The sequence below is a fragment of the Lactuca sativa genome, chromosome 2 (assembly GCF_002870075.4).
Source record: "Lactuca sativa cultivar Salinas chromosome 2, Lsat_Salinas_v11, whole genome shotgun sequence".
In the NCBI taxonomy this organism is placed as follows: Eukaryota; Viridiplantae; Streptophyta; class Magnoliopsida; order Asterales; family Asteraceae; genus Lactuca; species Lactuca sativa.
In genome coordinates this window covers 144,162,140-144,176,172 of record NC_056624.2, presented here as the reverse complement: position 1 = coordinate 144,176,172, position 14,033 = coordinate 144,162,140, and the positions used below count along the sequence as shown (strand labels likewise).

The 14,033-nt window shown below is 34.7% G+C and overlaps 1 protein-coding gene across 1 annotated transcript; it reads left to right on the top strand.

The window, feature by feature from the left end:
• Nucleotides 1-1,318: 1,318 nt before the first annotated feature.
• LOC111915747 (potassium transporter 11) lies at nt 1,319-6,947 on the top strand. The gene is made up of 7 exons (XM_023911426.3): nt 1,319-1,998; nt 2,611-2,836; nt 3,379-3,624; nt 4,106-4,156; nt 4,251-4,679; nt 4,772-5,026; nt 5,831-6,947. Exons 1-7 carry the CDS (start codon nt 1,867-1,869, stop codon nt 6,886-6,888), a joined length of 2,397 nt encoding a protein of 798 aa, XP_023767194.1. The 5' UTR covers nt 1,319-1,866; the 3' UTR covers nt 6,889-6,947.
• The last annotated feature ends 7,086 nt before the right edge of the window (nt 6,948-14,033 follow it).

The following is a 14,033-nucleotide window of genomic DNA, read 5'->3' as shown; positions in this document are numbered from 1 at the left end:
TAATCCTTGATCAGGGTTCTTTTTGGTTGACGATCCTTTACCCTTTTAATGTATTCTTGGTGAGATACGACAACATAACCATTATGTGAGGTTGTAGCATTATACTCATGATATAAGGAGATCTAATCCTAGATCTATTGGGCATGTAGGCATTCTTATAAACCACGATGGAAACTATTTTATTTTCATAGATTCTACATATGTTATAAAGCACTAGAGGATGGATGGAACAGAGGCTATAAAAAGGATTATTGGATTGGATGTCACTTTATTAAAAGTAAGATTGAAAGGTGAATTGCTCTACCGAATACCATCCACCACTGCTGGCAACCACCTACCAACGCCAGAAGCCACCTACCACTGTCGAAACCACCTGTCTTTTTTCACAGCTTCTTAAACACTCTACCCACTACCTTCTTTGGCGACCATTACAGGAGAAGCTGAAGCAGGAGGTCATTAGACCACTTGAATCAGTACTTTCGATGGTTCTGTTCGGTTCTTCTTCTTCATGATATGCTTCTCCGTCGTCTTTAGGCTCGTCTGCCATAAACATTGCCGAAGATGCTTTGTCTTCTGATCCATCTCCCCGTACCCGTCCGGTAGATCCACTTCTCACCGCCTTCAACTATTGCTTCTTCTTCTCTCTTTAGACATGCTTCTCCATATTTCGTTTTTTTTATGTCGATATTGGCATTAATGGGGGTTTGTGTGTTGATATAGATTTGCAGAAAAATGATAACAAAAACATGATAAAATCAATCGATAAAATCTGATAAGAAATAGAGGAGAGTAAGGAGACAATGACTTGTTCAAAATACGGTTCCTACGATGGTAGATAGAGGAGAGAGAGGGAACAATTTCAATGGAGGTCTTGGAGCTAAGAAATGGCGGAGGAAGAAGATAAGAAAGTAGAGAAATGATGATTGTTTAAGGGGGATGGGTTAGGGCACGGGATAAGGGATAGGGTTTAAGAATAGTGAGGGTGTGACCAAATTTTAAATTATTAAATAATCTATTTATATAAATAAATAATTTTGAAAAAAAATATCAAAGACAAAATAATATTTTTACTTTTATCAAAGACGAAAACGCAACAAAAACAAATTACAAAGACGGTCCAAATATTAAAAAAAATAAAAATAAAGACCAAATGTAAAATTTTTGAAAAAGGTATATAGGATTTTAATAATTTGGTATAAAATAGTCAAAATCCTGGAGAATAGTTAAACCTCTGTGACGTTAGCAAACTTATAACAGTGAAAGCAACAGCGACCAAGTTTCTCTCTCATCGCTCTCTTTCTCAGTGTTCTCTCTCTCAATAATGGGGGCGACTTCAAGAGTTTTTATTCTTTTTATTCCTTTTACTCTTTTTATAAATGCTTCCCTTGATCAACAGCAAAACAAAAATTGTTCACCTCAATTTCACTAAAAACCACGTTTCTGCAGAACCTCCTTTTCGTTCTTCTTTGTCATATACCCATCATTCATCCCCGTTTTTTTGTTCCTGTGTAGGGCCTTTGTCCTCTTCGGTTATGTGGCTGATATCTACTGACAGATATTCGATAAACGCACAAAAATCATTCCTTTAGAATTAATGAGCTAAAAGATAATCGAAACCCTTGTTGAATTGCGTATGTGGGTTGTCAAATTGGACGAATTTTTTCAATTTTGATGTTGAACAGTTGACCCCACTTGGGATAGTGATAAAATCGTGTTTGTCTTAGTGGGTGTTATTCTATTCGATTGATTGAGAATCACATCAGGTGAACTGTCGTTCTTTTCGACTTTTTAGTTCTTGATGCTGTTTGATTGAATCTAGAGCAGACTAAGAGGTTTTAGGAAGTGTATGTAGCTTGAGGTTTAGGCATGGCGACTGATATGGACGTCGATATGAGCGAAGAAGATGAGTCGAAAGGTGGCATGTGGGCTTTAGAGCAGAAGATTGATCAGCCCATGGATGAAGAAGCTGGTAGATTAAAAAACATGTATAGAGAAAAGGTAAACTTTTTGCTACTTTTTGGTCATCTCTTTCATGTTTAATTGTTTATCGGTTTTCATTGATTCTTCCCCCTTTTTCTCAGATGTGTTTATGTTGTTCTTTTATATTTAAAAGTCTTTTTCTTTTACTTTCAAAATCGATCTTTTACATATGTGTGTTTTACTTGATTCCGGTTATTATATTTCAAGAAAGTAATTCATTCATCAAATTCTATATCCTTATATGTGAGTGTTCATCTTAATTGGGGTTTTTTCTTATTTAAAGAAAGTAATCTATTCACCAAATTCAATCTCTGTTTGTCTTGATTGGGGATTAACTTATTGAAAAGGTAATTGATTGATGGCTTTGAGATTTATTTATTGTTAAAATCATTTAAATCCTGATTGTGATTTTTGTATGTTTATGTAATCATAACTTATATTATGGTTGACTAAAACAATCAAGAAAATTTGAGGTGTGCTTAATTTCTTATTTTTAAACTTGATTTTTTTAATCTTTTATGTGATGATGACCTATTGTTAAGAGTTAAAAAAGACAAAGTTTCAACTTTCAATCTTTTATGTTATTATTTATGTAAAGTAATGAAGTTCATAAATCTTTCTTGAACACAGTCGTTCTCTGCAATTTTGCTTCTGAGATTTGCATTTCAAAGTCTTGGAGTTGTCTATGGAGATTTGGGAACTTCTCCTTTATACGTATTTTACAATACTTTCCCAAAAGGAATCGATGATACAGAAGACATTATTGGTGCACTTTCCTTGATCATTTACTCTCTTACCCTTGTGCCACTCATCAAATACGTTTTCATTGTGTGTCGTGCAAATGACAATGGTCAAGGTACATATTTTTTCTTCCTTATCCCCTCATTTGTTATACACTTCAAGACTCAACAAGCTTTCCATGTCTATTTTAGATGATAAGGAGGGTATTCATGTCTTTTGCACTCGTAAGAGATTCAGTGCGAATCTTTTTTCTTACCTTATTCCAGTTTTTAAGATAGGACAAATAATTGCAATTTTTGTCCCACTTAGTTAACCCCGTCCTGTTTTGTACTGTTATATTATTGTATTGTCACATACTTTTCTATATTGTTATGTACTGTCTGTCCTGTTTTATACTGTTCTGTATTGTTTTGTACCGTCACATACTTTTCTATATTGTTCTGTACTGTATTGTCACGTCCTGTTTTGTATTGTACTGTCACATACTTTTTCAATATTTTCTTGTACTGTTATGTACTGTTCTGTATTGTACTATTTTGTATTGTTATGTATGTCTTGTCATGTATAACAAGTGAGGTGTATGTAATTACACAATTATACTAAGAAAGATTGACATTTTATTATTGCAAACCCTAATTGTGATTTATTTATATGTAGGTGGGACTTTTGCTTTGTATTCGCTACTTTGTAGACATGCAAAAGTGAATACAATTCCAAATCAGCATCGAACGGATGAGGAATTAACAACTTATAGCCGAAGTACAATTCATGAGAAGTCATTTGCTGCAAAAACAAGAAGATGGTTGGAAGGAAATATTTATAAAAAGAATGCACTTCTTTTACTTGTCCTAGTTGGCACTTGCATGGCTATAGGAGATGGAATTTTAACTCCTGCTATTTCAGGTAAACTCATCTAATTTTAAAAAGGACAAATACCAAAAAAGTCCCAAGTTTTACACACTGCGTTTGGCTCGCTAGTTGATAGCTGAAAAGCTAGTTGATGGTTAAAAAGTTAGCTGCTAGCTAATAAGCTAACCGAATTACAAAACGGTCCTTGTGGTTTACCCAAGTTCGAATCCTCCTCCCCTCATTCTCTATCATTTTAAGACAAATTACAAAAATGGTCCTTGTGGTTTTACCCAAAGTCGCAAATCTAGCCCCTTTATACTTGAAAAGACGAAAATGCTCTTACTAATTCAGTCCTTAACGGCGTTAGTAAAAAGGGCCATCTATGCAAGTTTTGCAAACCACAAGGGCCATCTGCATAAAAAAAATTAGCAGGGATTGACTTTGTTACTTTTGGCAAACCACATGGACCATTTTTGTAATTTTGTCTTTAAAATATGACTAAATTTATTAACAAAATATCCATTTTTTTTACCAGTTTTATCGGCTTCCGGAGGCATAAAGATAGACCACCCCGGGATGAGTAACAGTACATCTCATTTCTTTTTTTCCATGATTTTTTTTATTTTCTTTTTACTTTTTACTTTTTACAATTCGCTTGTTTCTTTGTTTCTTTGTTGCAGATGTTGTTATAGTTGTTGCAGTTGTGATATTAATCGGCTTATTTAGCTTACAACATTACGGTGTCGATAAAGTCGGATGGCTATTTGCTCCCGTAGTGTTACTTTGGTTTCTTTTAATCGGTGGAATTGGAATTTTCAACATATGGAAATACGACATAGGGGTATTACGGGCATTTTCACCCGTCTACATCTTCCGCTACTTCAAAAGAAGAGGAAAAAACGGTTGGACTTCACTCGGAGGAATCATGCTTAGCATAACCGGAACCGAAGCACTATTCGCTGACCTGGCACATTTTCCCGTGTCAGCAATCCAGCTGGCATTCACAGTTGTCGTATTCCCTTGTCTTCTTCTAGCCTACTCTGGACAAGCAGCCTACCTCATGAAAAACAAGGAACATGTATACGATGCATTTTATCGCTCAATCCCAGGTTCATTTTACAGTATTAAATATTAGTATTATATTTAAATCAAATTGATTTTTTAATTTTATTGATGAATATTAAATTATATATAAATGTAGAAAGTATATATTGGCCGATGTTTGTGATTGCGACATTAGCTGCAGTTGTTGCAAGTCAGGCGACGATTTCTGCAACATTTTCAATAATAAAGCAAGCGAATGCATTGGGGTGTTTTCCAAGAGTGAAAGTGATTCATACATCGAGTAAATTCCTTGGTCAAATATATATTCCAGATATCAATTGGATACTTATGGTTCTTTGCATTGTTGTCACTGCTGGATTCAAAAATAAAAGCCAAATCGGAAATGCTTATGGTCAGTAATTACTATTATTATTATTTTTATTTCGTATTTTTTTGCTTATTTTTCAATTTTTATTTCAGAAATGGTCCCTGTGTTTCACAAAACTAAAAAATTTTCATCAATTTACATCGCGTATTCTATCTTTGTTACATTCACCGGGCTATTTAACATTTTAACAAAATGGTACCTTTCTTTCACAAAGTTTTAGAAACAGTCCCTGTGTTTCACAAAATTACTGAAATGGTCTTTGAGTTTCACAAATTTACATAAATGGTCCCCTTGCCTAATAGCGAAATAACAAAAATGGTCTTTGTGTTTCACAAAATTGCATAAATTTACATCAATTAACCTCATGTATTCTATCTTTCTTACATTTACTGGGCTATTCGACAAAAATGGTCCCCTTCTTTCACAAAATTGCAGAAACGGTCACTGTGTTTCACAAAATTACAGAAATGGTCCCTGTGTTTCACAAATTTAGATAAATGACAGAATTGGTACCTGTGTTTCACAAAACTACATAAATTTACATCAATTAACATCATGTATTCTATCTTTCTTACATTTACTGGGCTATTTCACAAAATGGTCCCTTTCTTTCACAAAATTTCAGAAACGGTCCCTCCTTTTCCAAAAACTACATAAATGGTCTCCGTTTTGTGCTCTGCCTAATAGAAAAACTACAAAAACAGTCCCTATGTTTCACAAAATTACAAAAACGGTCCTTTCATTTCACAAAAATACAAAAACAGTCCCTATATTTCACAAAACTACATAAATCTACATCAACTAACATCTCCTATTCCATCTCAACAGGAACAGCAGTGGTGATAGTGATGCTTGCAACAACATTCATCATGATCTTAATCATGCTCCTAGTCTGGAGATGTCACTGGCTTCTAGTCCTAATATTTGCAGCCTTATCTCTCATCATTGAATTAACCTACTTCTCAGCTGTCCTCTTCAAGATCGATCAAGGAGGGTGGGTCCCACTAGTCATAGCAGCAATCTTCCTTATCATCATGTACATCTGGCACTATGGAACAGTGAAAAGATACGAATTTGAAATGCATAGCAAAATCTCAATGGCTTGGATTCTTGGACTTGGGCCTAGTTTGGGCCTTGTTCGTGTTCCCGGAATTGGGCTCGTGTACACTGAACTCGCAAGTGGGGTCCCACACATCTTCTCACATTTTATCACAAATCTACCCGCGATTCATTCGGTTGTTGTTTTCGTTTGTGTTAAGTATCTTCCGGTTTACACGGTTCCCGAGGATGAAAGATTTTTAGTGAAAAGAATCGGACCCAAAAATTTTCACATGTTTAGATGTGTTGCAAGGTATGGATATAAAGATTTGCATAAAAAAGACGATGAATTTGAGAAGAAAGTTTTCGATAATTTGTTCATGTTTGTGAGACTCGAGTCGATGATGGAAGGTGGAAGTGATTCGGATGAGTATAGTCTATACGGTCAAACACAAGGTCAAAATCAAACTCAAAGTCAAAGGTCAAAGGAGTTTTTGCTACCTGAAAATAGTATGAACACGTTTTCCTCTGTGGTGGACCTCACGATATCATCGTGTGACTCGATTGTTCCTGTGAATGTTAATAGTTCTACTGTAATGTCATCTGGACAAGTGAGTAGTCATACAGAAGTTGATGAAATGGAGTTTTTGACAAGTTGTAGGGATGCTGGAGTTGTGCATATTATGGGGAATACTGTAGTGAGAGCAAGAAGGGATTCGCCTTTTTATAAAAAGATTTGTATAGATTATGTGTATGCGTTTTTGAGGAAGATGTGCAGAGAGCATAGTGTCATCTTTAATGTTCCTCATGAGAGCCTTTTGAACGTTGGACAAGTGTTTTATGTGTAAATTATGGGAATTGGATTATTATTATGATTATGATTATGATTATAGTTCTTGTTTTAGTACGTTGAACTTGATTATTTTCGTATTTGTTATGTTAATGCAAAAGGTAACAAGAATAAAATAAACATAACGTGGTATATATTATTATATTTGTATATTATAGCTTTTCTAATGTATTACTTTATCATCACTAGCTAGACCAAAAGAACAAAATCTATACTACGTTTGTCTTGTTCTAGTATGCTGTTTTCGAAATTTATATAGAGTATTTAGACTAATGAGTTAAAAGTTGTAAAGATATGCTGAATATGAAAGTCTGAAACCACGTTTAGTAATTAGTATAATATGTTTACCATGCATATCTGTATTATATACGTACCTCAACTTGCATATGGGGACAGTGGTGGATCTACTACAACAAAGATATGATATTGGATTAAGGTTATACAATCTTAATATTTAATATAATCTTTTTGTCTTCAACTATTATGGGTCTATGGTCTACTATATTAATTTAAAAATTCAGAAGATTTGGTTTACTTTTACGTTATGATATTATTTATAATCTTATCCTGATAACCATGATGGTTTATATTAAATTATGGTATACATATGACGTAGGGACAACAGCCCCATGAAGTTGTGGGGTCCACGTAAGCCTATCGCTATTTGTCATGGTCTATGTAAGCGTCACATCAGATTTGTCACACTTTAGCACATTTGAAATTAAACTGACACACAACACCACTACAAATTTAAACACACGACCCACTAAAAATTAGAAGACAACGAGCTTAAATTTGACATCATTTGGGGTACTGCCTCATAATTTGTCAAAACTTAACAAGTCGGAAATGTTTGTCAATTTCTACACGGTGAGCCTCAAAAGCATTCACTAACAAAGTATTTTCATTTTTATCATGCCCAGCTTCATGCCTCACTCTACGAAACAGATTGTTAAACTGAATTGAAATCGTGTTTGCATTCTCCATTTGGAGAATATTTGTTCTTTATTTCGAGGTAGAGCGGCTTGGTGGTCATATTTTTCGGCTATTCTCCTCCAAAAAGTAGTCGAAGGGAGGTTAATGTTAATTTGGTCTTCTGTTACATCAACTCATGAACGAGCTAGTAAGATCTCTAGGTGACCAAACACAAGATACTTTTAGTTAGAAAGTTTTGAAGAAGATGGAAAATAAAAAGATTAGGAGAGTAGAATGGAAAGGTTTTGAATGTAGTGAAGAATAAAGATTGATGTTGTTATTTATAGTGAAAGATAAAGTGTTTAAATTTTAAATTTTTTGAAAAAGAAACGGTTATATTTGAAAACTAGGTTATAACCCGTGGAAACCACGGTGTTTATGTTTAAAATTATTGTACAGACAAAAAATAATAATAAATAAGATAATTAGAGGAATGTATCCCTGATTATTAAAATATGAGATATTTAATAGGATTTTAAACAAATAGATATCATACATAGAAAAATGTCACGTGTGTCAAAGAGACAAGTTAGAAAAATAACATTTAACATTTTAGGTTTTATTTATTAAGATAAGTAGATAGATAGATATTTTGAAAAAGATTTATCTATGGTTAATATTATGTGATTATTAAAACATGTCATTTTTTTATGTTTCTTTATCAAACAAATTTAGAAATTTAGAAACGTTATATAAATATTTATTGTAAGTTATTATTCGTGGTTAATATTCTATGATTTTTAAAACATACCATTTTCATGTTTCTTGAATAAATTTAGAAATTTAGAAACTTATTTATTTGGTCATATTTGCCTACGATTCCAAGGCAAATAATGAAACAACTAAATAAATAAAAGGTACATTGTCCAAACCCGAATTATTTATTTGAATAAAACTTTAATGCAAATGAATAAACCTTTATTTCAAATAACAGAACTACCACAAAAAGTCGTTTCAATAATTTGTACACATGTGTTCAAATTTATGTGAATCATCAACAAAAACATATGAATCTTGCATACATTCAACGTATGTTAATAAAATTATTTGTATTAAAATGAAGCAAAATTGTGCGCTTAATTTGAGTAACAATGATTTTTTATGTTTAAACATTAGGGCTGACAATTCTCGACACGACACGCGACACGACCCATGACACGATACGAAATAAATGGGTTTGGGTTGAGTTTTTCAACCCGCCAACCCGCTAACCCACTAACCCGCCAACCCGTTTATTAAACGGGTCATATATGGGTTACTCAAAAAATAAACAGGTTGACCCGCCAACCCGTTTATATTCTTACTAAAAAAAATTATTTTATTTTTAAATGTATTTATGTATCAAGTATTAATATTTAATAAGTATTATATAATATATATCATTGATTGATAGACCATTTGACTGTTTTGACATTTTGACTCGTAGTGGATGGTCTAAGGTCGTGAGTCGTAACCTAAAAGGCTAAGTATGTAACATATTTCTATGAATGTTTTTAATTTTCATTTGGATATTTAAGACTTAAATGTCTAAAATTCGGACCCACAAACCCAAATCTAACCCACGAACCCGCCAACCTATGAACCCGTATAAATAAATGGGTTGGCGGGTCATATATGGGTTTATGTTCCAAACCCGCCAACCCGTGACTTGTATATTTAAATGGGTCGTGTTTGGGTTGGCATATTTTGACCCGCCAACCCGTCAACCCGCGACACGCCAACCCGAACACGACACGATTGACAGGCCTATTAAACATCACTCATCTTTAAAATTTGTACGCTTACTTTCGGTAACAATGATTATTATTAAAGAAAACACCATTTATATAGTAGGGGGAAAAAATAACCTCAACTAACTTCTACCACTAAATAAGAAAAGGTAAATAGCTAAACTACAAAGCAAAATACTACATAAAGATAAAATGACAATCCCACAATGTTATATCATATATATATAATTTAGAACTCACAAAATATACATAGGGATTTCAATCCCACAATGTTATATCATATATATAATTTAGAACTCACAAAATATACAATTTCCCCATATTTATAATCAACTCTTACCCCACCCCGTCAATCCTCACAACAAGACTATCCATACTCTCGGACCTTAAATTTTACCTCTTACTCCCAGATCTATTCTATGTTCTCGGATCAATAATTGTGCCCATTCCATACTCTCGGATTAGGGACAAGTGTCAACGTCTAAATCCATACTCCCGGATTAATGGCGGATAACTATGTCATGTCCATACTCCCAGACTAAGAACAACTGACTATATCTTAATTCATACTCCCGGATTAATGACATTTGATTATGTCCAATCCATACTCTCGGACTAGGTACAATGACTATGTCTAATCCATGCTCCCGGATCAATGACATATATTAAAGTTCTATTATGTGAGTATAACTCACTCGTACTCGTAAAAATGTACTACCCAATATTCCTCATAATTATTTTAGGTTTACTCTTTATTCTAAATCATCATATATAATCAGGTATGTTCTTTAACACGTATTTCATGCAACATCAAATAACTCGCATATAAAACATATATTTAATATTTCAATCAATACTTGTATTAAAATCATGTTCATGAAAGAGACTATGCACTCACTTGTTAAAGTGATGATTCCAAACTCGGGCAGCGCTTCGCTTCTAACGATTCTATTTTCATTCGACGAAACCTAGCATTATTATTGCTAAATGTTATTCTAATCTTTATTGCGACTAATTATTAGTCTAGATTCATCATTAAATCAAAGTCTACTTCATGATCTATCAAGTAAGGAACAACCAGGTAGGATCATATCGGAGGTAGGGTGTAGGGTCCGTTTGGTATACGAAGTATACTGTTTGGAAATCCCACTTTAAACACCTCACTAAATCACATCCTAGACATCATCCCCATAAGTAGATCAATCAGTATAACGACTTGGAATCACTGATAAATCTTGTTTATAAGTTCATAATAACGATAATGAACTTAAACATAAGTTATACTTAAAGTAGGGTAAGCGTAACTCACTTACCGAGGGTTTTCTTAAAAACCGGGCTTCGCTGGAGTAGAGTTTCAGAGCCAAAAGCTCTTATTCTTGAAGCTGTCGGGCTCTCCGGGGTTTCCTCTAGTGCCTTGAGGCTACTAGGGCTTTAGGAGGGGTTTTAGAGAGTGTGTAGAGAGAAAAAAAGGATGGGAAAAGTGTGAACAATGGAGGGGGTTTACGCCCTTATTTATAGGATGAAAAACTGCCCTACTCATCGATTCGGGCTTCCAACTTGTCGAGAAGGTGCAACATGTCACCCTCTGGTGGCAATGTGTGGGGAGAAAGCCTTAACCCAAATTCAGTCACGTCACCCCTTTCGCAGCAGCACCCTGCGGACTTCTAAACCCCATAACTTTCGCATACGAACTTTGTTTTTTGAATTTCTTTATATCCACACGTAGGTATTGACAAGATCTACAACTTTCCTTTTGACTCTGTCGGCTAATTCTCGACCGATTTTAAATTTAACGGTATGAGAAGATTACACTGTTAAATGACCGTGTAGAATTTATAACTTCTACATACGGACTCCGTTTTCATCTGTCTTTTTATCATTGCGCTAATAATAATGGGATATTAAATTCTCATTTAGGTTGCGTTGGCCAAAAACCGCTCGATCTAAAATTCAAATTTCGGGTTGTGCACTGCTATGCCAAATCTTAGAAAAATCATAACTTCCTCATACGAAGTCAGATTTGGGCGTTCTTTTTTTGTATGTTCTCGGTTTAACGTATACTACAACTTTCATTTAGATCTTTAAGGCTAAAAAGTAGTTTATCAAAAAATCACTTTTTACGATTCCCGATGTCGTGTCGTGTTTGCCGTAAAACTTCGACATGTCATAACTTCTTCGTTATAACTCGGATTTCAGCATTCTTTATATGTACGGAACCCTTGTGACATATAATATAACTTAGTTAAGATTATTTATTCTAAATAATCTTCTATTAAAAATTCATTTTTTATGCTTATCGTCTCTAAATTGACTAGCCCGAAGCTGTGGGCGTTACACATTAGCATAACGTGGATTTGTTTTTCTTATTCTAGATGATCGCCTTAAGGGATCTTGTCATTTGCCTCCACACGATGGAATACGTTTGATAGCCAAGGCTGTTGTGCACAGACTTCAATATTTTCTTATTCAACCACTGTTTCACTTTCATCCAGGTTAAGATTAACCTTAGATGAATCTAGATTCTCTTTCAATGTTTATGAGTCTGGAAAAGTTTCACGGTTCGTTAACCACCAGGAGGATGTTTCATCAAAAATGACATTCCTTGAAACATAACATTTACCGCTGGTTGGATCACAACATCTCCAACCTTTTCTCTCTTGGTCATATCCCACGAAGATGCAACGGACAACTTTCTTTTCTATCTTGTGGGGGAGATGACCTGGGACAAAAACATAGCAAACACATCCAAAAACTCGTACATGACTCACATTTGGATTCATGTTCAAGAGCTTTTCAACCGGTGACACATACTCTAAGCCTTGTTGAGGAATTCGATTAATGATATATGCAGCTGTCTTTATAGCCTCTGCCCAGAACCTTCCATGGACATTTTTGTCATGTATCATACTCCTTGATATCTCAGTTAGATGCCTATTTTTTTCTTTTTGAGACCCCATTCTGCTGTGGGGTATTGGGACATGTTAGTTGTCTTCTAATTTTGTGTTCCTTCAAATACTCAACAAAATCAGTAGCAAGGTATTCCCCTCCGTTATCAGACCTTAAACAATAAATGGTCTTCCCGGTTATTATTTTAGCTTCACTCTTGAATTCTTTGAATTTACTAAAAGCTTCAGACGTATCCTTCATAAAATATACACAAACATGTCTTGAAAAATCATCAATAAAGGTGATCATATACTTCATACCTTGAAGAGATGGTTGTTTTACAGGATCGAACACATCTGAACCAACTCTAATGGAACCTTAGATTGAAAACTTGATTTTTCAAAGGGCGATTGATGGGCTTTACCGTATTGAAAACCAACACAAACGAGACCATTATTCACCCCGAGCTGTGGTAATTCGTTGACCATATTCTTCTTCATCATTAGCTCCATCTCGTCATAGCTTACATGACTCAAACACATATGCCAGAGATCCACATTCATGTTCTTTTTCGTCTTATCAACATATGTCGTTTCAGCAGACATCAGATAAATGGACTATGTACGATATCCACACACTATTGGTTATGATATAGTTTTGAAAATGTATGCATACCTTCACATCATCAGGGCCAAATAACACATAGTGACCTACTCCAGTTAGTTATGAGACGGAGAGTAAGTTTTTCTTCATCTCGGATACATGGTACACACCTTGTAACAACAATTCTTTCTTGTTATCTCATGGACATAACTTAACATCACCAACATGAGCAATTGAAAGTTTAGAATCATCTGTAATTACAACTACCTTGTTGCCTCCATACTTGATTGGACTTTGTATGATCACTTTCTCCCCTGTCATATGGTTAGAACAACCTGATTCAACAATCCGCTCATCTAGTTTACTCTTTTGTTTTTCAATTGTAGTTGTTAGAGCTAAAACGGTCTCTTCATGAGCAAATAATGCCTCTACATCCCACTTTTCCTCATTTTGAGTAATCGATGCATTACCTTCTTCTGGTGCACTTTTGGGACAGTTTCGAGCCATGTGACCCCGAGTACTACAATTGTAACATTAAAATGGGAACCGCTTATTTGAATGGTGGCTTTTCTTTTCTCCTGATGATTCCCCTTTTTCTCCCTCACGTTGCTTCTTATCACCTTCATGAAGTCTGTTTTTGTCCCCATATCGTTTTCTACCATGGTTGGATTTGGACTTTCCTTTGATTTTACCCACATACAAAGCTTCCTCTTCTGTCTTGATAGACATACCACCCATTTGCTTTACCAAAGCTTCTTGACCAGCAAGTAAGTTTTCGAATTCCACAAGGGGTGGCTGTGTAGGCCATCCCTGTATAGCTGCTAAAAAACTTAGAAAGTCTGGTTTTAAACCATGAATAATAATTCTTTTCATTCTAGATTCTCCAATCTCAGATTGAGGATCAAGCTCCGAGATTTCCCGACTCACGGTTTTAATCTTGTGAAAATAT

Bases quoted from the DNA above. Each gene is read 5' to 3' on its own strand.
- LOC111915747 (XM_023911426.3), top strand. From the start codon at position 1,867: ATGGCGACTGATATGGACGTCGATATGAGCGAAGAAGATGAGTCGAAA. The intron at 3,625-4,105 runs GTAAACTCATCT...TTTTTTTACCAG, and splicing joins TTTAACTCCTGCTATTTCAG to TTTTATCGGCTTCCGGAGGC. The intron at 5,027-5,830 runs GTCAGTAATTAC...CCATCTCAACAG, and splicing joins CCAAATCGGAAATGCTTATG to GAACAGCAGTGGTGATAGTG.